Source organism: Chenopodium album, chromosome 10 (assembly GCF_948465745.1).
Source record: "Chenopodium album chromosome 10, dcCheAlbu1.1, whole genome shotgun sequence".
Lineage (NCBI taxonomy): Eukaryota > Viridiplantae > Streptophyta > Magnoliopsida > Caryophyllales > Amaranthaceae > Chenopodium > Chenopodium album.
This window is the reverse complement of record NC_137843.1, coordinates 1,677,977-1,703,975: the sequence shown is the minus strand read 5'-3', so window position 1 is coordinate 1,703,975 and position 25,999 is coordinate 1,677,977. Positions and strand designations below refer to the sequence as shown.

The following is a 25,999-nucleotide window of genomic DNA, read 5'->3' as shown; positions in this document are numbered from 1 at the left end:
AAAAAAAAAAAACAAAAAAAAAAGGGATAAGAGTATTATTGAGTAATTTCTTCACATGAAAATGATATACACAATCTTTATTTCCTCCTTTTCACTGGAAGAGAGGCCTTCTCCGTGAGCAAAGGTATTTTTAAGACTAATATTTTCAAAATTTCGTCAACCAAACAATACCACAATTTAGCAAATCATAAATACGGAGTACTAATCTAGCAAATTATGAATACTATTTTTTTTTTTTTTTTAATCCCCTGCTATTCACATATTGGAGTAGCCTCCCCTTATGCCCTTAACAGCATTATAGTATAGCTGTATAGTCAATTGCACTGTGAGAACTTCATCTTTCATATAGATGAACTGCGGAGAAAGGTATCAGTACCCTGTTTCTTCAATACATTATTCACCTTTTATTCCAAGTGAAAACTTCACAATGCCAATGCTCACCAAAATTCTCACATATTACCCCGACAATCCTACAGATCATGATAAAATGGCAATGAAGCGTCTCTGCATAATCTGCCAGTAAAAAACCTACTCATACAATTATACATGATACTGTATATGCAGACTATTCCAAAACTAGAGCAAATTACAAACGACTCAGACCAATTGATTCACAAAAAAATAAAAAAAAAAATCGGCATAATCAGAAACAAATGTACAAATAGCACAAAAGCATTGCTTTTCAATACCAAGCAAAATGCAGCACTCTGTCAAAAGGCCTGACGGATACACAAGTTAAAGAAAAACCCAGCATCCAACAGTAATGATACAATTATTATGAATTAATGTATTATTGTCAAAAAGGCAGCCTATGGAACTTTAAAATGAAAACAAAACTAAAATTTGAAAGCATATTTCAACATAATTATCAAGTCATAGCCAATCCTATTAGCTGCCAATAAGCTATTGCCTCATCATTCTTTCTTCCCAATTCCATGAGACATGTTATAGATCCCTTTACCCTGAAAGGAAAAAAGTGAAAAGTGACACAGAACCAAAAGTGAGAATTGAGGACATGAAGCAAAGAAGTTCTCTCAGAATAAAAATGAAAATAAATAAGAATTTAAAAAATAAAAAAACCGACTTACAATCAGGAATAATGATGTAGCTGCAAGAGCAATAGGAATGGCAACAGAGGTGACCTTGTCGAGGGGTCCTTTTAGATATGTATGCTTCTGGATGCTTTGGAAATACTTTTGCCTCTCGAGAATCTTCTCCCTTGGGAAAAATGGAGCCTCTTGCTCTGCCATCCTGCTTGTCAATAAGAGGTAATAAAATTTAGCAAGAGCCTCATAGAAGTCAACCAAGTGCAAGGCAATTTATCCAATGATTGGTGCATAACATAAAAGGACCAAACCAGATCCAGAGGCCTTAAAAAAAAGAAAGATAGGAGAACAAAAAATCAAGACCGGCCAGCCACAGACAGCAGCCATCCCCTTCACTTTTGTGAAAGTTATTGGTACAATTTCCAGTTTTCAAACAAGAAAATATTAGCAGTCTACATTCAACAGAATAACAGAAACTTGTAAATAATCACAATTACTTAGCAAGCTCTAGACCGTTAATTTTTCAAATAAAAAGGGAAAGAAACAGTATCCAGAAACTTGTAAATAATCAAAACAATTTAGCAAGCCCTCTATACCCTTGATTTTTCAATATAACAAGAGAAAGAAAACCAATTCATGTAAGCAGAATCTGCCCCCTCCAATACATCAATACTAAAGAATAAACTCAACATCCAACTTCAAGTTCTTATTCTTTCTCAAGTAGCAACAAGTAATAAAATATGGATAACAAAAAAATGCCAATTGGCAATCAGGACAAATGGACAATTACTATTTTCCTCTGCAACATGAACAATCAGTATCATCCCATACCCTAACGGTGACAAACACTGAAGTTGAAGATATACTTGGCCACAAACAATCCAAGAACATAGGATAATGACAACTATTAATCAACAATTAATTTACAGCATCAACACTAATAAGTGAGCAAGAAGATGGACCCAAAAGGGAAAGTTAAATGGAGAACATAGCTCCTTCTCATATTGAGGGACAATCAAGGCAAGTGACGGGCCAAACATTGTGGTACATTGATATTTAAAAAAATACATCAAGAGATTAATAAGATCCCACTTGTAAATATTCTTTATTAAATATTTGATCAAACCAAACTATAGACCAACCTACCTTAATAGTTTCACATCATATCACTTCATTACATCCTTTCAGGTTAAGTAAACACAACCCTAAACTGGTCAAATATAATTTATGAAGATGACACAACATGATAATTTTTTGAAGTTTCAAATTGACATCAGAATACAGTTTAACTTTGGTCAAATCGACTTATCGAGAGATTCGAGACAGACCACACCAAAAAGTTTCAGACCAGTCCTAACTTGACCTTAACTTAAATAAGTTCAAATCACCTAAATCTAAGTGATGTAAATATGAAAACAGTTATAGATGAAAGGTCATGAAACTACATAAAGAAGGAAATGAAGCAACCAGAAATCAATTATAAGGCAACGTTTCCTACTTTATCCAAACCACAAAGAGCGCATTCTGTTATTAGGCTCACCATATATTTGTGCAAGTGGTAGTAAAAAGGGTATACCATTGGTTCAAAGTCCAAAGGACAGAATAATTGAAGTGCACACATATGTCTAGATCACTCATAACCTCACCATTTAAACATAACATAGCTAATATAAATTGATCGTAATGTCCTCTTTTCCCTCCAAATACTGCATGGCCTAATAATAGTCTGTGATATCCAAAGTCATTCTAAATAATCTCTTGCACAAGTCATTCTTCTCAAATCTACCTTGCATTTCTATGCTTCAAATTTTCAAAGTTAGCAAGCTGCAAAAACCTTCAAATCACTATTGAAACAGCTTTCAGACCTCCTAATTTTTATCCACCCTCATATTCTACCTAACAAGAGCTTGCAGAGAATCAACTTAATAGTCACATAAAGTTAGCACCAGGTCTAACAACAAGTAGTTTCTTGGTAGATTTAAATGAAGATGAGGTCAGAGTCCTCAATGCATAAGTAAATGACAGCATATGTGATCAAGCAAGCTAGCAGCCTAGCCACCCATGCGAAAGCGGCTCAAACAACAGGATAGAATTCCGCATAGAAAGTCGTGCTGCATTGCTCCAGTAAGTCTGACAAGTAATTACAATTAGAAAGTCATGCTGCATTGCTAAACTAGGGTGGGATACATATTGTTAAAGGACAATAGTAGTCAATTTGAAAGTCAATTTGCAAAGCACTTTCTATTTGTTAAAGGACAATAGTAGCCAGAACTAGGGTAGCACACATATTTGATAGGGGTAGATGAGGACAGAAGAATAAATTGTGCAATAAACCATTGATTGTTAAACTATGGGGTTTACAGTCAACCAGAGTGAAAAGAACTTCATCCATGAAAAAAAAAAATGACGTAAATTCCATAGCATAAAGTGCTTAAAGTAGATGTTGTAAACATGCCAGCATAAAGGGCCTCAAACACTCCATGAGCTATTTTTCAGTATCAGGATTTTCTCCTCTTAGTCAGACAATAAGGATACCATAGCAGGACCATAGCTTCTCCGCGAATGGACTATAGGCTATAACTTACAAAGAAAAGAAGCACAAAAGGACAAACTACAGGCAAACTGCTAGTTTATACTATCAAGCTTGCAGGTTAGATAGGAGGAGATGGGAGCAGATGACTCATCAAATCAGTTATATAGATATGATAAACAATGGATACCCTTATATCCTGAATATGCAAACTCTGTTGATGACTAAATTCTTGACCACAATCAATCAAAATTATCTCTTAGGCCCATATGCAATGAAGAAATCTCAATTAGTAACTGAACATCTACTGTCCCCAATGCCAAAAAGAACAAAAGATCCTGCCTCACTGACATCCACATAATACTCGTATGAGATTATGTTTAAGAACCAGCATTTTGAATTCTAATTTGAGCAACATGTGCAAAAGAAGGTATCACTAATCATTCCACAAGTTTCTTTTTCCTATTAAAAAAATTTAATATCAAGAAAGAAAAATACTTATTTCTGAAATTTAAACGATACTAAATATGCCTACAAGTAAAAAAAACAATGCTAAGTAGCTTTTAGAGCAAAATATAGAGTTAAACACATGCTAAAGCAAAAAAATCTTGCCAGTCCTCCAGAATATGATTTCACTACTTCGGCAGTTCAGCATATACATGCCCTATCACAAGAAAGGCTAGACCTAAAACATAGTAGTATGTTCAATCCAATCAAATTTTGAAGTCAATAACCAATTCACAACAATATTGCTAGTCCCACCTCATATAATATCGTCAAGTAACCACTATGCTAATGACCTAAGCGCAAGGCAATTAGCCAATGACTGGTGCATAACATAAAAGGACCAAATCAGATCCAGAGGCCTTAAAAAAAAGAAAGATAGGAGAACAAAAAATCAAGACCAGCCAACCACAGACAACAGCCATCCCCTTCACTCTTGTGAAAGTTATTGGTACAATTTCCAGTTTTCAAACAAGAAAATATTAGTGGTCTACATTCAACAGAAAAATGGAAACTTGTAAATAATCACAATTACTTAGCAAGCTCTAGACCGTTAATTTTTCAAATAAAAAGAGAAGGAAACAGTATCCAGAAACTTGTAAATAATCACAACAATTTAACAAGCCCTCTATACCCTTGATTTTTCAAGCTAACAAGAGAAAGAAAACCAATTCATGAAAGCAGAATCTGCCCCCTCCAATACATCACTATACATCAATACCAAAGAATAAACTAAACATCCAACTTCAAAATCTTATTCTTTCTCAAGTAGCAACAAGTAATAAGATATGGATAACAAAAAATTGCCAATTGGCAATCAGGACAATTACTATTTTCCTCTACACCATGAACAATCATACCATCCCATACACTAACCGAGATAAACACTGAAGTTGAAGATATACTTGGCAACAAACAATCCAGGAACACGGGATAATGACAACTATTAATCAACAATTAATTCATAGCATCAACACTAATAAGTGAGCAAGGTAATGGACCCAAAAGGGAAAGTTAAATTGAGAACATAGCTCCTTGTCATATTTAGGGACAATCAAGCAATTGACAGGCCAAACATTGTGGTACAGGCGAGCAAGAAAGCACCAGCACCATAGATAGAACCATGATGTGAAAGTAAAGGAATACTAGAGGAATGGTTGAATGCCTTAACTTGAGGCATCTCATACCTATGCATAAACACTAACATCAATCATCGTTCTCAAGCTAACATTAATCATGATTCTCACACTAATATCAATAATGGTTCTCAAACTAACATTAATCATGAATAAACAACTACACATGTAAAACCATTACTTTTAGGTTAAACATTCCATTAAGAACCATAGATTTCAATAACACCAAAGTAAGAAAACACATTTCATGGCTGCAAGGAAACTAAGCTCACGCAAATTACAACAACAAAAAGTCAATTTCAAAATCGCAATATTCACGCAAATTAAACTTTTTTATGATCAGATCAGATAAGTTAATGAATACAACGACAAGAGATAGATCTTGAATACGTTGACAAATTACACAATAATATTTGCAAGAAAATAAAATTTATAAAAAAAAAAAAAATAATAATAATAATAATAATAATAATAATAATAATCGAAATAAAGTTTTAAATCGAAACATTTACTTGAGATTGTTGGATAATTTAAGGGAAAAGATCAAATTTCATATTCAATTAGTTCAAAAAATACATAATTTTAGAGATATTTGATTCAATTATCAAATTATGCTCATAATTTTCTTTTCTTTTGGTTATGATGTTTCATAATCTTATAATTTAGAACCAATAGTTTACATTTTCGAACCCTAAACTTAATGCACTGATAATTAAATTAGGTTAGATCACATGTAAACTCTAGATTGTGAAATTGATATGATAACAAAAACAAACAACTTACCTCAGCTGCTTCAATGAGGAATACGAGAATTAGATTCAACGGAGAACGTGGACTGCGCTTCAATGGAGAACGTTGAGTGCGCTTCAATGAATAATTGAGAGAGAGGTAGGATTGGAGGCCTTGGATCCTATTAAAAGCCGTGACCCGCCCCGATTATAAATGGGTTAAATCCGTCTAATAAATATTTCCTCTATTTTTTTAGTTGACACCTTTTTATTATCACGCTTGCCAACGCATGTTTTTAACGCTTAAAAACTTCAATCATCAACATTGTAAAATTATAAAAGTAGATATTAATAAAATATACATATAAACGATTCAAACAAGATCCCACATGATTATATTTTATTGTATGTATAAATCACAAAAAGCGAGTCAAAGTGTAATTTGTAAATAGTGTAAAAGTCAAACGGTGTAAACTAAAAAAAAATTGGAGGAAGTAAATAGGATGGGTCTTTATAAAATCGTCTAATTATGGGGCATGGCGGATCTTATAAGGGTTTTAAGTAACATCTATTAACTACTCTCTCCATTTTTAAATACTTGCTCTAATTCTCCATGCGCAAAGTTTTAGAAAAATTGGAAAAAGTAATAAAATACGGAGGTAGTGGGGTAAGTGAAAGAATAAAAAAAATTGTAAAAAGCAAAAGTAGTTGAGAGAATTAGAGGAAAAAGAATATAAAATATGATTTATGTTTGGTCCATTAGGTGATAGAAATAAATTAAAAATTGTAAAAGTTTTCCAAATAAGGAAATGGAGCAAGTATTTAAAAACAGCCGAAAAAGAAAAGTAGAGCAACTATTTAAAAACGGAGGAAGTAATACTAAAACAAAATATGTTGACATCAATCACATCATCTTTTTCAAAAATTATACACATGTCGCTTTCTCATAGAACTGATCAAGTCAAGCCCGGCCCGACCCGGCTCGATTTTGGGCGGGTTTTGGACAGTTTTCCAGCACAGCCCGAAAAATTAAAAAATTTGGGCGAGCTTGGGAAATCAATTTTATGCATTTTTAGTTTTTTTTTTTGCCCGGCCCGAAAAGCCCGCATGGCCCGGATAGTTTGGGTACATATATTCCGGCTCGAGGAATTGACTTAATTTTTTGCTCTCGGCCCGACCATTGATGACCTCTATTTTCTTATAAAAAAAAAAAAAATCATACCTAAATGCTTTAATGGCATCATCTTTATTATTTTTTTTTTAAAAGCCGAACTAACTACTCTATTTTCATTGATTTGAAAATTGTTATATTAGTTTTGACTAAAAAAACAAATGGATGCTTCTATAGACTACTATACAAACGATTAATTGTTGGAAGCTAAAATAATAATTTTGATGACATTTTGTGTTAATTGTATACTGTGTATTTTTTTCTTCAAATTTCGTTAATATGCATCCTTAAATAATTTTCTTTCAACTATTTCAATTATTAATTGTACATAATGTGGTTCATATATATCCTTAAATGTAAATTATTTTTATATCTAATTCTAATCTTTATACACAATGTAATGCAACATAACATAAATTACAAGAAAGATTAATACTAACCGTGCATCGGACAGGGATAACATAGTATTTTAAAAGTAAAAAAATTGCAAAAAATGAAATTCCCTCCATGTTTAAATAAAGGAATATCTCAAGTAGGGATGGCAATATTAGATGGGTATTCACTAACTGATCCACCCGCTTAAATAAATGGACGAAAACCCGAAATAAATGGATGAAAAGTAGGTGACGGATGAAATGGATGATGGATCGGATCGGATGTGGATGATTTTTTCACCCACTAGCCATCCACCACCCATTTAATATACGTAGTATATAAAAAAATATACAATAAAAATACTTTATTTGTTGCAAATTAATTTTTTCAAAGAATATGTAGTTAGTAATTCCTTTTTATTTAAAAAATGATAATAACTTACGGTAGAAAAGACCATAAATTAAATTTTATGCGAATTTTTTTTCATAAAATGTTCATCCATTGACCACCCAATCCACCCCGTTTCATCCGCGGACGATGGATGGACGAATACAGATGATGGGTGAAGCAAGCGATGGATGGATGTGGATGATGGGATTGGAATGATGGATGGATACGGGTGAAGCTCCACCCGATCTGAATCCGATTCATTGTCATCTCTAATCTCAAGTTGTTAGAGCTTCTATCCTGATTTCAGGAGATTTTGGGATCAATTTTCGCCCCCGCCCTTGTGGTTCTGTAAACACCAAAAAATGAAACGTTTTGACATTCGAAGAGTTTTAGGAAGGTTAGTCGAATTTATTAAAATACTAAACAATGGGTAGAAGTTTGAGCTGAGAGACCAAAGTAAATGGTTTTGTGAGAACCATTAGGTAGTAGAATAATATTAAAAAAAAAATAGAGAGAAATTACTAAAAAAAAAAATGTTTCATTCATTTAAACACGATAGCAAAAGGAAAACGTTTCATTTATTTAAACACGGAGAGTGTACAACCTTTTGCCCATTCTTTTTAAATAATACAGTATTTGGATTATACATTAACATAACAACCTTTGGGAGTGTTCATTTTAAAGAGGCAAAATTGGTTGGTAACCTGTTTTTATAGGTTACCGTGACACATGTCATCGTTCTATTGGTTTTGTCAATTTACTATGATTTTTTAAAATTTATTTAATGATTTTAATTTCTAAAAGATATAAAATAATAAAAATTACTTTAATTATTATTATTATTATTATAAAAATAAAAATAAAAACCCTACCACCACCTTCCCCACCATCCTGTCACCACTCCTTCTCCCCCTTCCCCACCCTAGAAACCGACTAGTAGGCATCAAGCTTACCCATCGTCAGTTGACCCATTGCGCGCCATGTTACCCCGACCTCCCTTTACCCGTCGTGCCACCCACTCAAACAAAACCCTAACCCCTAAAAACCCACCCCCTCTCTTTGGTGGTCGTTGTTCTCGGCGCCTTGTTGGTTGGTTTTAGGGTTGTAAAGTTAAGCAATCCCTTGCTAGTTTGGTTGGTGGCCCTTTTAGTTGCTTGTTCGGGGTGAGACTGTGTTATGGGGGGTTGTCATGTTGCATGGGTGGCTTCCCTCTTTGATAGTTTGGGCTATGTCCTTTGTGTTTAGCGGTATTTATGCAAGCAGAAAGTATTCCTTGCATTTGGAGTTTGCAGGGAGAAGCTAAGTGTGAGGGGAAAGGTTGCTTCTTGGTTGCAGGATGATTTGGGTCTTCATGCACCGACTATCATCCCAGTGTCGGTGTTGATGATGACAAAGACAGTCATCATTAAAAATTTCAATCTTGAAGGAGACTCCTCATCTTTTAATATTTGGGGTAAGCAAAATTCTTCATTTTCTTGCATTTTATATAGGTAGAATTACAGGAAATTAGAAACCTGCATTTTGGTGTATGGTTTCTCTTGGCAGAGTCGTGGAAAAATCCGACTCTCGTGGTTTGGCTCCCGGACTCTTAGGAGGTGGCTATGCCTTTCAATCCTAGGAGTGGAGTCGTGCGATGGTTTTTTTTTTTTTTTTTTTTTGCAACAAGGTGCTTTCGACTTTCGGGTGTATTGTCACTACACTTCTTCCACTGGGATTTTGCATAGGTATTATGGGAAGTTTCGGTTCCCTTCTTTAGTGTTCGATTGCATTATCTGTCCTTCTCCAAGGTTTTGGTTCGTTTGGCAACTTTTGGTCCAAGAAAAGGCTTTGATAAGAGTCTTTTGGTTATCTGGGTTCCAAGATATTTGGTATGATGCACGAGGATGTAATCTTTCACTTCGTTTTCCCTCTACTGGTTTAGCTAAGTGGGTTCTGTTGTTTTTAGTTTCTTGTTTTAGATATCTTAGGTTGTAATTTGCCCTTTATTTATGAAGGACTTACTGAAAAAAAAAAGGAAAAAAAAAGGCATCAAAACATAATACGACAGTACCTATTTTAATTTAAAATCATTGAAACAAGTACGGCTACAATCTTATGCACAATATGTATGCCTCTCATAATAGAAATGGCACTGTTATATGATACACTTGCATGAAAATCAAACATGCTACTATTAGTTATTTTTGCCTAATCATGTTAAACACAGAAGAACAGGAACTAAACAAAGCTCAATACCACCTTTTTTTAAGACTAGACAACTATGTCATGGCGAATGTGTCGTAAGAGCACTGGTATCACACTGTCAGGGGAGCTCAACTGAGGAAGATGGCCTTCTGATGACATGACCTCGACGATAGAATCTCCACCAAGGTTCTGATGGAGATACTCAGACACAACCACTGGAACAGCCAAGTCCTTGACACTCTGAATAATGTGGCAAGGAATGGTCACATGACAGAGCAATTGCCTAAAGTCGCTTTGAAAAATGGTTTGAGCCACGCTAAGGGCGATATCAGGCCTCATGTTGAATAAGGTCCTGCTGAACTCTTGGACAGCTACTGAATCCATATCCCCACCCACTGCTAATGGGGCAAAACCCGAGCACCAAGCCTTGTAGTTGGACTGCATTGCCTCAAATAGTTGGTCTAGATCTTCTTGCTCGAACCCTCCATAGTAGTCAACATCGTTCAAGTACCTGGAAAATAATTGGGGATACATAAAGACCCAAAATTTAAACAACCCATGTGATGAGTTTATGGTATGTCACTAGCATTACAGACCCCAGTTGTATCACTTCATCCCACTTGCTAGGAGGAACTGGTATGAACATGAATTTCTACAAGTCAAAGGCTCAAAAATCAGGACATATCATATCAGAGCAGCAGATAATAGAAATACATTCTAATCATCTGTGAACAGATTACAGGATATCCAAGAGACCAAGACCATAGACATAATAAAAATATGTTCTAGATAACTCATGATACATTACACAGCCTTATCTTAGATTCTTAGATAAGGCTGTGTAATGTATCATTGGTTGGAAAACATATTCTGAGCAAAAAAAATTCTAATCCCGTTTTCCCTCTTACCACCATCAAACAAGTCAAAAAAAATGGAAATTGATTCCTCTACTCTGCACAATATTGGATGAGGAAAAACCATAGGTTGAGACAGTACACAAGGTGAGGTTAGATCAACATTAGCATGAACTAAAATTAGCTGGATCAGAAATTATTGACGTAACAAGCAAGAACGAAATTCGGACATATATTTTTCATGCATCACTAACCAAATAATCACTTGAAATTCTACGGTAGAGTACTCCAAATGAGACTTTATCGATACCATTTTGTTCTTTGGTTTTGTTAGTACATGTAGCAAGCAAATAGGCCAAAAGCCACAGTTTTTTTTCCAAAAAAAAAAAAAAACATATCAATTTTCAACAAACCAACCATATGCAAAGTGAATTACTCCGTAACTCTTTATAGCCGCAAAATTGCAAATGGTCTAAGTGGAATATTTCGTTTTTTGTTTCTTGCTTTTCGCAATTTTTTAAAAATTACATAAAACTAATATTGTAGTATAAGTTCGGCTTGGCAACTTCATGCATTTACTAATAAATTATACTTGTATTGAACTAATAAATTTTTTTTTATTTCAAATTTTGGCAGAATTTTAGACTATATTTGTCAATGCATGTACATCAATTACCGGATGTATTAAGCTAGAAAATAAAATGAAGTTTTTGTAATGAAGGAGAGGAAAGGAGAAGAAACAAAAAGGAAGGAAAAATGTGGTAATTAGCCTAAGATAAAGAACATATTTTCCACCCGTAATTCTTGAAATTTAAGAAATTATTTTAGCCCTTTAGAAACGACAAACAAAATGGGAAAACTAATTTTCTTTCAACCACACAGAAACAAAAACTCCAGCAATTATTCACCATTAAAGAAGCAAAATCAAAATAGCACACTCTTATATGAAGGACAATTTCATAGAACGTTTTCGACACAGACAGATACTAGTCTAATTTAATAACATGGGCAATCTAAATGTTGACAATTTTTTCCGATTAATCCAACATTACAAGTACGTAACACATAACATTCTCAATTTCAATTTCAAAAGCCGTAGTCTTATTAAAATTTCAATTTAGAATTAATCCAATCCGTAGGCCGGATTAATATATAGTACGACTATACTAATACCAAGTATGAAATACGAAGTATTATTTATGTTACTAAAAAAACCGAAGGGGGTAATAAAATGTCGTACCTCGGAGAAGCGGAGATTAAAAGGAGCTTAGAGAAAAGATCGGGGCGCATAATGGAAGCAATGGCACCAACGATAGCAGAAACGGAATGACCAACAAAAATACAAGAAGATAACTTGAAATCCTCCAAAATAGCCAACAAATCATAGGCATAACCTTCCAAAGTCGAGTACCTCTCAAAATCAAAGTAATCAGGGTTAGTAGTTCCAGCTCCCATATTATCATACAAAACAACCTTATAATCATCAACTAAATGAGGTACCAAATGTTTCCAAACTGATTGGTCTGTTCCAAACCCATGTCCTAATACTATTACGTTTGCACCAGAACCTACGACTTTTACATTATGAGCTTCTTCTACTATTCCCATTTTTTTTTTTTTTTGGGGGATTATTTTTCAAAGTAATACGTTTATGTTGGGCTAGTGGTGTGAAAGAGGATTGTGTGCTTCAATCTGAATAGAAAAAGGAAGCGTTTAGAAAGTAGGTGACGAGTAGAATTTATAGCCACAGGAGACAAGGATGATTTTTTTTTTCTTTGTTTTGTTGATAGATTTAAAGGAGATTTCCTTTTTTATACTCCATGTACTTATGGTAAGGATAAGTATCCTAACCAGACCTTAAACCTCGTGTTATTGTTTTGGGTCCACTATTACGAACAAACCATGTTTTGTGAACTTGGGAACGGGTGGTGAACTGGACATGTGTCCAAGTGTTCGAGCCGAAAAGTCCCAAAATTTTAGGATATGGGAACTCTGTTCAATATTTAGACACAAATACGGGAACACGTCAATATGTTACTTAAATTTATATAAGTAATGTATTATAAAAGCTTTAATTTTTTCATTACATTCACCCTTATTTTTTTTATTTTAATTCTTTATTCGGTAAATTCTCCTAATAAATGACAATCTTTTTCTCTCTATCTTATCTATATCTATGGTGATCTTCGAACAAGATGTGTTTTCTTTCATGTTTCTCTTCTTTTTTCCTCTTCACTCATAATAAAAGTGTCCGAATTCACAATGAAGGGTCGGACACGTGTCCTGTGTACGTGTCATGTCAACACGGACATTGACACTTCGCGATTTTAGCCGTATTCGATTAACATACCTTAGGTGTATGGGAGAATAGAAAAGAGATCTATGCCGCCCTCATGCACCCTCACTTAATAAGTTTTGTATTCCACACATAAGGGATCTGAGTTAAAAGCCTTATCAAAGTGAGTCAAAACTTAAGGATATATTGGTATGGAGTACAAAAAACTTGGTTTGGACACAGAAAACGGTGTGTAAGTGGCCAAGTGCATGTGATTAGGATCAAGGTTCTGATTTTTGGATAGAAAGATATGAGAGTGAGTGTGACTGTTTATTTTGAGGAGTGACTAAGAGGAGTTGATGTAATATGAATTAAATAAAGGGGTAATAGGTGGAATTATGATAGTGATATAATTTCTGGAATTATATACGATGACAAAATCACCAATTCGTCAAATTGATTGGGATTAAATCATCAAAAATTAGCTGTATTGTTAAATGATGCATTCATTCCACTGTATTTCATAATCTGGCATACTTGTATTTCATTTTAGCGTATGTCATAATCATATAGTACTGTATATTTTTAAAAGAAAAAAAAAAAAGAAAAAAGTTTGGACTAGTAGATTATACCGTTATAATGTTATACTGCAATAAGTTAAGATAAGTTAAGACGCTTTCTTTAGTTTGGACTTTCGGAGTAATTTGTTACAAGGGGTACCTTGTTATGATATACACCATGTTCCAATATTCTATTTGGAGCTTGAAAATAATACGGAGTATGAAGTAAATGTGTAACTCCGTACTATGTGTAAGTTACCCTTGGCTAGTTGCTAGTAAGTTTGAAAATGGGACTTAGTTGATTCAAGGGCCTAAGGAAACATTTGCATTTGGTATATTATGCAGTCAGAAATTCACATATGGAGTAGTTTTTTGCATCAAGGACAAGGGGCACCATAGGCAGAAACTAGGAGTGACAAATTCCTGCAGTGGAAAAAGCTAAGAACTTACATATTCTCTCTTGTGTTTGTTTGTATTTTAAAATATCTCAAAGGCCACTTCACCATTTAAGTGCTTCAAAAAGCCAACAAGGGCCCTGCTTTGATCCTAGTTCTTTTAGAGGAATTGATGCTCCATACTTTTGGTAAAGACTAAGGGGCGTTTGGTATAGTAATTTTAGATGTAGGAAACGGATTCAATTAAGTGTTTTCATTTCTAGTTGTTTGTTATGAGTTAAAAGTAACAAATATCGTTTCCTAAGGCTAACAAAATCCCCCAATATATTACCTTGATAAACTAGTGGAAACAAAATATGTTTCTACTTAAATTGTTTCAATTCCACTAGGATACCGAACATGTAGTAAAGGTAACGTTTATCATTACCTTTTCTCCTACTTATTTGAATCCTTTCCGTTTCATTTACAAAATTTATACCAAACACCCCCTAAACAGTTTTAGATTCAGGGAAAAGCTCTCCAGTTAAACATCTTTAGCGCTCTTGACACCAAGCTAAATGATTTAGAAAAGTATGCAATAATTGCATCAAAAATCCACCTATGCACCACAAATAATGACCAAATTAAACTAGTTTGTGGCAGCGGCATTATAAAATATTTACAGAAAAAGTCTGAAGGCTGGTCATAGTATTGAAGCTTAAATTAGACTGAAGACTGCAAGAATTAAAGATTAAAGCATCGAAAGTATACCATAACATTGTGCTTAGTCTTTGGTTCATAATATTTTTCTATTGTCCATGTCTATGCAAAGGAACTACAGAATACACAGAAATACAGGATAATTTTTTTTTTTCAAAGATGCAACATGAAAGCTAGAAGAGTAATAACAATAATTATTCCAAAAGTGAGAGAGACCTTTTGGCAGAATAATGATAACCAGCAATATGAAAAGGCAAGATAGATTCACTACAAGACGAATGGCTAACCAGTCTTCAGCAACCTCCAGGAGGTTATATGATAATATCTGAAGTTATATGGTTGAAGAAGGGAGATATCTGAGTACAAGCTGTACTCCTAATGTTGGATAAAGTAACTCTTAAAGAGTTATAGTACATTGGGTTGTGAAACGAATTAAGGATACTAAAAGCAGAAGCAGGATTTAGATTTGGTGATGGTATGTCAAAGCAGCAGTTAAGAAGTTCGAAGATCAAACAGAAGAGCAGTGTGGCAAGAAAAAATTTGTCACACAATACAGGCAAATATATATGTGCATAATTAATTTATCCAGGGTACATAGCATGTAAGACACTCAACAAGGGAACTACGATGCAATAGCACAGGTAAAAACTCCAATTAATGCCATCACCAGTACACGGTCATGGAACTCTTAGAGTCTCACTGTCTCAGTTGTTGAAGCAAACTAAAAGAGCTCGTCTCCTGGAACAGCAAAAAGAACTAACACAGACAAGCAGATACAAATAAGAGCATGACAAAAGGAAACGAGTGGCAGAAGCTTTAACCGATCCCAATCCAAACACCACCACTACTGATCAGCTAGCCCAACACAAGAAGACTTGATTTTTCCAACTTTATTTTTTGAGCCTTTCACATTGTCTTGGACAAGAAGGAAGACAGGTCATTTAGATAGGAGAGTTGGTCTATCACTCTAGACTGAGGTGATTCTTGTTACTTTGGAAATAAAATCCTGATGCAAACTTGGGGATTCCATTCCATCTCATTTCAAAGCCAAATAATTCCCATAATCCTCTCATCTCCTCCATCTTCTCTGTTCCTAATGAACAAATTTGGGTGAAATTTCAACAAGATATCCTTGATAAACCATTTAATATCCAAGGCCTAAATTTGATATTAAAGTGTTAGGAGTTGATACAAACATTTTCTCTCGAAAAAGAAGGTGCAAGTTTTGCAAGGATTATAATCATCCCATTCAACAGAATTTCAGAATGTAAGAATTTCCCATCACCTTTTGTATAAAGGCTTTTAAGTTCATTTCAGAACTATAAAAGAAGGAAACCTAGGTGGTTTAGAAAATTTATCACCGAACAATCTCAAAAACTCGAAATCCATTGCCAGTCACTTAATTTCACTTGGTTTAATATTGTAAAGAGTTATGGTGTTATGGAGGAGGTGACAATGCGACATCCCTTAAATTGGAAGCCTCCAAGGTGTAAGGACAAGTTCCTTTAGTATGTTTCGATAAGAAAAAACTCCTAAGGCTATGTTCTGTTCACCTGAACAGGTAGTTTGGTTGCTATTAAATACTGTACCTCCCTAAACAACTTATTCATCCCCTCTTAGATTTCATAACATACACAAAATATTCCCTTCATTTCATATTGATCTTCCTAATTTAACCAAAGTTGCCTCACAAAAAGATTCGAAAAACAACATGAACACGAGGATGATCATGTCCAGCAATTTCCTCTCCATAATTCACGTATATTTTGTGAAAAGATACACGCAGCCACAAACAATTAGCGAGGAACTAAATTGCATTATATCAAAATACATCAATTGTTCAAGAAATTCTTCAATTTGAAACAAATATCATATTAACATATCAAATGGAATTTGAACAATTGATTCACAGTTCTCGTATATACCAGTGTTAAGATAAGATAGTATATCTTAGGGAATATATTTGTGATTATATTTTGTTATCTTTAGGTAGGATAAGATTTCCTAATTATTTCCTAAGGTAGATTATTTAGATTCCTACGTTGATTAGGTTTCTAAGATATGTGTATAAATATTTTACTGATGATGAATGAAGGAGGCAACACTTTGTGATTATCTTGACATGGTATCATGAGCCAGGAATCAAATTTTTCTTTGCCATGAAAATTAACCTGCTATAAACATAACAAGCACAAATCAAGAAACACGAAGATCATAAATTGGTTGGAGATGGGTGACAAAACACCTGTAGACTTGACGTATTATCTCGGTTCCAGTGATGCTCCAGGAAACATAATCACGCCTATACAATTACGTGGTGAGAATTATGATGAATGGGCTCAAGCTATTCGACGCTCATTAATGGCCAAACGAAAATTTGGCTTCGTAGATGGATCGATTAAGATGCCGACGGATGAAAAGAAGTTAGAAGATTGGATTGCTGTCCAATCCATGTTGGTCTCGTGGATATCTAATACACTTGATCAGAAATTACGATCGACGATTGGAGATTATGATGATGCGAGTATTTTGTGGACAAATCTCAAGAATCGGTTTTGTGTTGTGAGTGGTACGCGTGTGTGCCAATTAAAGACGGCGTTGGGTGCGTGTCATCAAGTGTCTACGGAGTCCATAGCTGATTACTTTGGTCGGCTATCGAAGATTTGGAAGGAACTTCTCAATTATACGAGAGTTCCTAAGTGTAAGTGTGGGAAGTGTGAATGCAACATCGTTACACAGGTGGAGCACATTAGGGAAGAAGACTACTTACACTATTTTTTAATTGGCTTAGATGCTCACTATGCTGCAATAAGGACTCAATTACTTGCTCAAATTCCTCTGCCTAGTGTGGAGGTTGCTTACCAAAATATAGTCATGGCAGAAAGTTTGCGTGAAGGTGGTATGAAGGTGGAGAATGCGGTGGCTTTTAAGGTGGATTCACGGGCAAAACAGAAATATGAAGACAATAGTGACAAGTTTTGCAATCATTGTAATCGAGTGGGGCATGACGAAAGTGGGTGTTTTCAGATCATTGGTTACCCCGAGTGGTGGGGGGAACGTGGTCGTGGTGGACGAGGACGAGGTCGCGGAGGAGGACGTGGAGCTGGCCGTGGAGGAGCTCGTAATTCTGGCAGTACCTCGGCAAGCTCCTCATCTCAACAACAAGCTGTGAGAGCTAATAAGGTAGCTAGTGCAGCACAGTCACAATCAAAGGCCACCACTTCCAATGAAGATGCGGCAGCAAGCTTAGCAGGCGTGAGTGCTTCTCAAGTTCAACAGATTTTGGAGATTTTGAATCCCAAAAATAGACAGTTGCATGGTAAGACAAATACAATTCCTTGGATTGTAGATACAGGAGCGTCAAACCATGTTACATGTGAATTTAAATTGCTCAAACATGTGAAGAGAATACAAAATTGTCCCGTAGGTTTGCCAGACGGAAAGTCGGCTAATGCGGATCAATTAGGCACAGTGATATTGCCAGGAGGGTTACAACTTGATAATGTGCTTTATGTACCTCAGTTGACTTGCAATTTGATTTCTGTCACTCAGTTAAGTGATGAATCTAATTGTATTTTGCAATTTACTAACAAAATATGTGTTATACAGGATCCGCAGACGAGGAAGGTGATTGGTGTGGGTGAACGCGAGGATGGATTGTATTTTTTCCGAGGAGTCCCTCAAGTGAAGATTCTAGCAGTAGATGGTGATTCGTTCAACTTGTGGCATCAACGGTTGGGGCATCCCTCAGACTCAGTTTTGAGATTAATTCCAGTTGTGAGTAGTAATTCTAGAAGAAATATTAAAGTTTGTGATGTTTGTCCTCGTGCAAAACAATCTAGGTCTAGTTTTCCTATTAGTGAGAATAAAGCAAGTCGTATATTTGAACTTGTGCATATAGATTTGTGGGGTCCATATCGAATACCTTCTTCATGTGGTGCTCGTTATTTTTTAACAATAGTTGATGATTTTTCTAGAGGTGTTTGGGTTTATTTATTGCAAAATAAAACCGATGTTGAATTGATGTTTTTAAATTTTGTGGCTATGGTGAAACGACAATTTAATCATGATATTAAAATTGTTAGAAGTGATAATGGTACGGAATTTAATTCCTTGAAAGATTATTTTAATACTAATGGCATAATTTTTGAAACATCGTGTGTGGAAACACCTCAACAAAATGGAAGGGTAGAAAGAAAACATCAACATATTTTAAATGTTGCACGGGCTTTGAGGTTTCAAGGGAATTTGCCGTTAAAATTTTGGGGAGAGTGTGTTTTAGCGGCATGTCATTTAATAAATAGAACTCCAACTCCGTTACTTGAAAACAAAACACCTTTCGACATATTATTTAATAAACCTCCATCATATGAATATATTAAGGTGTTTGGTTGCCTGTGTTATGCTCACAATCAAAGAAGTAAGGGGGATAAATTTGCGAGTCGTAGTAGAAGGTGTGTCTTTTTGGGATATCCCTTTGGGAAAAAGGGTTGGAGAGTCTTTGATTTAGAAACCGAAGAAATAATTGTGTCACGTGATGTGCGTTTCTTTGAGAATATTTTTCCATTTAATGAGGATTTAGTGAGGGAAAATATGAAGAAGCAAGAGCGATCAGGTGGCAGTGTGTGTTATGGTGATGATGATGAGTGGCTAGCAGCATGTGCCGAGCCACAAATGCAGGAACAACAGCCACCCACAGCCCAGCCAGTGGGTGCAGGTGACGCCACAAACCCCCAGCAACCTTCTGCCCAGCCAGAGGGTTTACCAGCGGCCGCTGGGGGGAGCAGTGGGGGAGACGAGCAGCAGCACGATGCTGGCTGCAGTGTACGTGAAGAGCAGCAGCATGGTGTTGCTCGTGTGCATGAAGAGCAGCGAGAGGAAGAGGGGAATGTCGAGGTCTTGGGGAAAGGTCATCGGACGAAGTTTTCAAACAGCAAATATCGAGATTTTGTTACTCACACAATACGAAAATACAATCCATCATCAAGTACACCGACACCTATATCATCTTCCTCAGGTACTCCTTTTCCTCTCACACATTTTGTTGATTGCTCACGTTTTTCTGAGAAACATAAAAAGTATATTGCAGCTATAACAGCAGGGAATGAGCCTAGATCTTTCAAAGAGGCAATGAAACATGCAGGTTGGCGAGATGCAATGGCTGCAGAGATTAGAGCTCTAGAAGAGCAAGGGACTTGGGTTCTTCAGAAACTTCCACCAGGGAAGAAAGCCTTGGGAAGTAAGTGGGTGTATACGGAGAAACGTGATGAGCACGGGAACTTGTTGAGATTGAAAGCACGGCTAGTGATATTGGGAAATCAAGAAGTTGAAGGGCTTGATTACAATGAGACTTTTGCACCAGTTGCAAAGATGACTACTGTAAGAACTTTTCTAGCAGTAGCAGCAGTGAAAAATTGGGAAGTACATCAGATGGATGTACACAATGCCTTTTTACATGGAGACTTGGAGGAGGAAATTTACATGAAAATTCCTCCAGGTTTCAATAAAAATAATTCTGATTATGTGTGCAGGGTGAAAAAATCATTGTATGGTCTGAAACAGGCTCCCAGATGTTGGTTTGCAAAATTAACTGCAGCATTGAAGAAATATGGATTTAAGCAATCCTACTCAGATTATTCTTTGTTCACATTCACCAAAGAAAAATTGCAGTTGAATGTGTTGATATATGTTGATGACTTGATTGTTGCAGGGAACAATAAAGAAGCCTTATCAAAATTTAAGGCATACTTAGGAGATTGTTTTAAGATGAAGGACTTGGGAGCATTGAAATACTTCTTAGGACTTGAGGTTGCGAGAAGTAAACAGGGAATTTATATTTGTCAACGAAAATATTCATTAGATATTATTTCTGAAACTGGTTTGTTGGGAGCTAAGCCTGCAGATTTCCCGATGGAACAAAATCACAAACTAGCTCTTGCGGAAGGCAAAGTATTAGAGGATGTGGAGAAATATAGACGACTTGTTGGCCGTCTAATTTATTTATGTGTGACTAGGCCGGATATAGCATATTCTGTTCATATCTTATCTCAGTTTATGCAGAACCCAAAGGAAGCACATTGGGAGGCCGCACTTAGAGTGGTGCGTTATTTGAAGAAACGTCCAGGGCAAGGAATACTTCTTCGCTCGGATAGTGAATTGCAACTTGAGGGTTGGTGTGACTCTGATTGGGCTAGTTGCCCTTTGTCTAGGAGGTCTTTGACAGGTTGGTTTGTGTTGCTTGGTTTTTCCCCAATATCTTGGAGAACCAAGAAACAACCCACAGTTGCTACATCATCTGCAGATGCGGAATACAGGTCAATGGCGGCTGCAACATGTGAATTAAAGTGGTTGAAACAACTACTTAGAGCTTTGGGTGTACAACACCCGCAGGGTATGAAATTATTTTGTGATAGCCAGTCAGCCTTGTACATTGCTAAAAATCCGGTATTTCATGAAAGGACGAAACATATTGAAATTGATTTGCATTTTGTAAGAGATGCGGTTCAGGAAGGCCTAATTTCACCTTCGTATGTTCCTACGAAGGAGCAGCTTGCAGACATTTTTACCAAAGCCTTGGGGAAGGCTCAGTTCGAGACACTACTTTCCAAGTTGGGCATTCGAGACCTTCATGCTCCAACTTGAGGGGGGATGTTAAGATAAGATAGTATATCTTAGGGAATATATTTGTGATTATATTTTGTTATCTTTAGGTAGGATAAGATTTCCTAATTATTTCCTAAGGTAGATTATTTAGATTCCTACGTTGATTAGGTTTCTAAGATATGTGTATAAATATTTTACTGATGATGAATGAAGGAGGCAACACTTTGTGATTATCTTGACAACCAGAAATCAAACAAATATTTATAAGACATTCAAATGTAAATTATTTTATAGGAGAAATCAACTCATTAATTACCTGAATCCCTCCTTCTGCAGAACTGGGAACGTACATTTTTTTTTTTTCTCTCCCTCTCGCATACCAGTTTTGCTATTTCAAGGGATTGAAGCTTAATTTTATAAGGCCGGACTCTAGAATGGATAAAGGCCCAATTAATTTCAGGGCTTTAAGCCCATTTTATTCAAATGTATGGATTGGGCCTATTCTTATGTTGGACCCTATATGGCTTGAAAATTTGACTCAAACTCGGTCCAATCTTGAGAACCTCTACTATGCAACATCTGATTCTAAGGGTAAGTTTTGTTCATTTGTTGATCTTTTGCGCATGTATAGGGATTTAAAAGTGAGTAAAATATTCCTTCAAAAAAAAAAAAAAAAAAAAGGTAAAGTATAATTAAATTAGGGGGAAAAAAATGGTGCATGTAACTCTAGAATCAATATACAATATACACCTGGATAGATGTAAGAAATTTCATTCAACCTTATAAGTTATTACCAGCTTTAGCTTTACCCAAATCCCACTGATATCTAAATACGAATTATTATTTGTTGGAGAGCATGAGTTTGTCAAGGTGTAAAACTGTGTATGTCTAAACTTAATATTATAGGTAATATTAAATGATAAAAGTGGAGCAAAAGTTTTCGAATGGTGACAGTGTTTCTATTGTTAATTTTTTATCGACAATTCAATAGAAAACCTACAAAATAGCTAAGTTTAGTATCTTGTTACATAGTATCTACTTGTATTATTTTATCAATGACTCTCATAGCCTTATCATTATGTAGGTTCTAAAAAAAATAACATACTTTTATTACCATTATCATCAATTTATAGTCAAGCAAGCATTACGAAACTTTAAAAATGACATCAATATTAAAATGAGAAGTATCCTTTAAGTTCCTACATCCTAAACTTTTAGGGTTTCTATCCAAAGAAATTTTAGGTGTAAAGTAAAGAAGGAACCCTTATAAGATCCATAAATCAAATTTTATACTTAACTTATAAAGATAATAAGATCCAAAGAAGCATCCAAAGAAGCTAACATCAGTACAAGTACTTTTTGCAACTGCTAGCAGTAAGCAAGGCATCCTATGAAGATTTTATGTGGGTACTATGGACAACCAGTTATGAATTATGATGATTCTACAAACACCTTTTATAAACATTTAAGGTACCATTTTAATGATTGAATCCGACCTCATTAGTAATTTTTTATAAAGTCAACTTCATTCTACTTCATTCTATGGTATTAATTCTCACAACTACATGATAAGTAATACTACAAAAAAAAAGAAACATAATTGTTTCTGATAGATTTTTTAGCTTTTGTAAACCACGCCGTTGCAACATTTTATAATAATGTGACTATTTAGCTTTTTATACAGCATTTGCACCACTGTCCTATGTCACGAGAGACCATTTTCTATTCGTAGACCATAGAAAAGTAAGCATCATCCATAAATATTTTTAACTCTTTTCACACTTTAATCATGATACCACCACCACCACCTCTCTAAGGCCACTGTTTCAAATTATCCCTCCCACTAGCACGCCTTCTACTTTCTTTTTTTTTTTTTTTTTTTAAGCATGTCACCCATTGATGTACATATATATAATTATATATTATATAATTTCTGCTCAAAAATTTTAAATTTGATGATAAATTGAGGGAATTATATTGTACTATACACTTAGGGCCTGTTCTCATACGATTATTTTCAGTTCAGCTCTAATAAGTTCAGTTCAGTTCAATTCAGCTTCTAATTTCCTTCTCTTATAAAATATTCATTTCAATTCACTTCAGTCAATGAGAACAGACCCTTAGTATTATTTGCTAATAATGTTAGCATGATAAAGAGATAGATAGTTTTAGACAATGCTTGTAATCATTTAAACTAATTGTACAACAAAAGCAGTTAATTAATTGTTCGCATCAAGTTACAAGAGTCAAATTTGACGAGTATTTTTTTTTTTACAAGTCAAATAAATTTGATGGGTTAAGTTAGTTTTAATAATTGGTGAATTTTAAATCAATGTAAAGACTTATTGAAATAAATATTGAATATCGTAATAATCAATACGAGTTATCAACTAATCTATTATTAGAATAATAAGGACTTTAATTATAAAGTAATTCATCATTTTGGTTCATGAAAATCAATTTTATTATGAAGTAGAACACAATTGTGTTCAATAAGTCAACGACTATTCTAAAATAGCGTTTTACATTGTGAGAAACTGCCTCTTTAGTTAGGTACAAAATTGACAAAAATGTAGACTTAATTGTAGTGCGTATGGACATGCCTAGGCGCCTAGTTTAGAAGAATGTATGTGGTATGCCAATATTGCCAAAGAAAGTTAACTTTCGTGAATTTACAAACACCTTTTCCAAATCGCAACTAAGATTTGCAAATATACCTAGTCGTTTTATATAGACGTCATCATTCCTACCTTAACATGAGCTCCTGATATGATTACTAATCACACATTTCAAATTAAAGACAAAATTATACAACCAAAAGAAATTACTGTTAATAAAAAAGTTAACTCCATTGTACATCGATCTCCTGATTACAAAATAAAATATAAAAACATGGTAAAAGAATTAAATTAAAAAAAAATGGCATGCGTCAATAAACCTCGTGGAAGAATCTAAATTTCTTGAATTAGAGTTTTCCTAAAACTTAAGAATTACTCGTATTAAGGATGCTTGCATGGGAAAGATTCTTTAGCCATTCAAATGTACGATGTTCATGATGATGATGATGTGACACGACTTTCTTTTCTTGTCGGATTTGGTTGTTTCTTCTCTGTTGCTGCTGCTGTTGTTGTTGCTGCTGCTGTTGTTGTTGCTGTTGTTGTAGCAGATGATGTTTCTTTTGTTCTGAATTCTTGTCTTCATTTAAAACTTGGCCTTTTCCAAACTTGTTACTGCCAAAATAACCACTCTTAACAACGGTATTATACTTTGGTGTGGTGGGAATTGGTTCTATTACCCCAATTGTGCATTTGCAGCTCTTAAAAAATCCACCGTTATTGATTTCATGTAACTGATTCTTCCTCCTCTGCATCTCCGACACGAATTCGCAGGACTTTCGAGGACGGTCGTTGTTATTGTTGCTGGTTCTATTGCTACTGCTACTACTACTGCTACCCGTACTGTTATTACGAGGAATTGTGAATGTCTTACCAAAATTGTTTGTACGGTGGTGACGTAGCTTGAGATCTTGTAGCTCAATCTCCGGGGTACGTACTAGTCCTAGCTTTAAGACGTCCCACATTTTAGATTTTTTTCCTATGGGTGAGGCCGTGTAGGCTGAAAAACGCGGACCCGTGCCCAAAATTTGAGGTTTTGGGCTCGGGTATGAGTGGAATTGATTTTGAACAACCTTATTAGATGACTTGGATACCAAAGGAACAGTTTTGGCACTGATTGCCGTATTGTTAGAACAACTACTACCACTACTACTAGTAGCAGAGTAATGACTTCTAATACTACTACTTCTACTACTACTGCACCTAGACCCAAACGTTCTACGGTCCATAGACTCGGACCTCGACACACTCCGCAATCCGGACATCGAACTGACCGAGTTGCGGTAAGGCAGCATCAGGCCACCTGAGAACACCTCATCAGCTGCACACATTTCGCCTTCTGGTGCTGTACTTGACCCGACTAGAGAACCGGAACTGAAATCGAAATCGAATTCCAAATCATCCTCTTCATTCTTGTTCTCTTCATCTTTTACTCCACCACCATCATCTTGATTCCCAGTACTACTACAGATTGGAAGATCAGACAGCGATAACGCCTCTTCCAATTCTCTTTCCTCTTCATTACAATCATGATCTTCGCAATTCCGATTTTCCAAACTTTGGTTTGATGACATGTTTTCAATTTCTATAAAAAGAAAGGAAAGTTTATAGGGAGGATAGAAGAAGCTTTTATAGGGGTGATAGAATATTGGAAGAAAATTTCAGTGTAACATTCTTTTTGTAGAAGAATGACGAAAATAATCAGAGGCAAATGTGCCGGCCACTAATAGAGCCAGGAATTTGAATGCGTATATATATTGGTATAACAGATTTGATTTGAAATTATTTGAAAGAAAATAAAGTTGGACACGTGTATAAAAGGTATGGGGGACAATTTTAGTGATTGTGGTTTACCAAGTAAAGACAATATTTTTTTGTTAGTAACGGATCAAGTATATCTCTTTCACAGGAATGATATTTTTAAGGGAGAAAAA

General features: G+C 35.2%; 2 protein-coding genes and 1 long non-coding RNA gene across 3 annotated transcripts; all 3 read right to left on the bottom strand.

Moving 5' to 3' along the window:
* Positions 1-662: 662 nt before the first annotated feature.
* LOC145561893 (uncharacterized) lies at positions 663-6,152 on the bottom strand. The gene is made up of 3 exons (XR_014094234.1): positions 6,000-6,152; positions 1,089-1,251; positions 663-962 (listed from the first exon to the last, which is right to left on the bottom strand). It is a non-coding gene; the product is annotated as an uncharacterized LOC145561893 (long non-coding RNA).
* Positions 6,153-9,916: 3,764 nt separating this feature from the next.
* LOC145561891 (karrikin insensitive 2 receptor CA) lies at positions 9,917-12,714 on the bottom strand. The gene is made up of 2 exons (XM_081622018.1): positions 12,159-12,714; positions 9,917-10,575 (listed from the first exon to the last, which is right to left on the bottom strand). Exons 1-2 carry the CDS (start codon positions 12,524-12,526, stop codon positions 10,131-10,133), a joined length of 813 nt encoding a protein of 270 aa, XP_081478144.1. The 5' UTR covers positions 12,527-12,714; the 3' UTR covers positions 9,917-10,130.
* An 11,542-nt stretch (positions 12,715-24,256) lies between these two features.
* LOC145563055 (uncharacterized) lies at positions 24,257-25,778 on the bottom strand. The gene has a single exon (XM_081623467.1). The coding sequence runs from the start codon at positions 25,637-25,639 to the stop codon at positions 24,434-24,436; it is 1,206 nt and encodes a 401-aa protein (XP_081479593.1). The 5' UTR covers positions 25,640-25,778; the 3' UTR covers positions 24,257-24,433.
* Positions 25,779-25,999: the final 221 nt, after the last annotated feature.

Excerpts from the sequence above, each read along its gene's own strand:
- LOC145561891 (XM_081622018.1), bottom strand. The coding sequence starts at position 12,526 with ATGGGAATAGTAGAAGAAGCTCATAATGTAAAAGTCGTAGGTTCTGGT. Across the intron at positions 10,576-12,158 it reads TTAATCTCCGCTTCTCCGAG|GTACTTGAACGATGTTGACT; the intron begins GTACGACATTTT and ends ATTATTTTCCAG.
- LOC145563055 (XM_081623467.1), bottom strand. The coding sequence starts at position 25,639 with ATGTCATCAAACCAAAGTTTGGAAAATCGGAATTGCGAAGATCATGAT.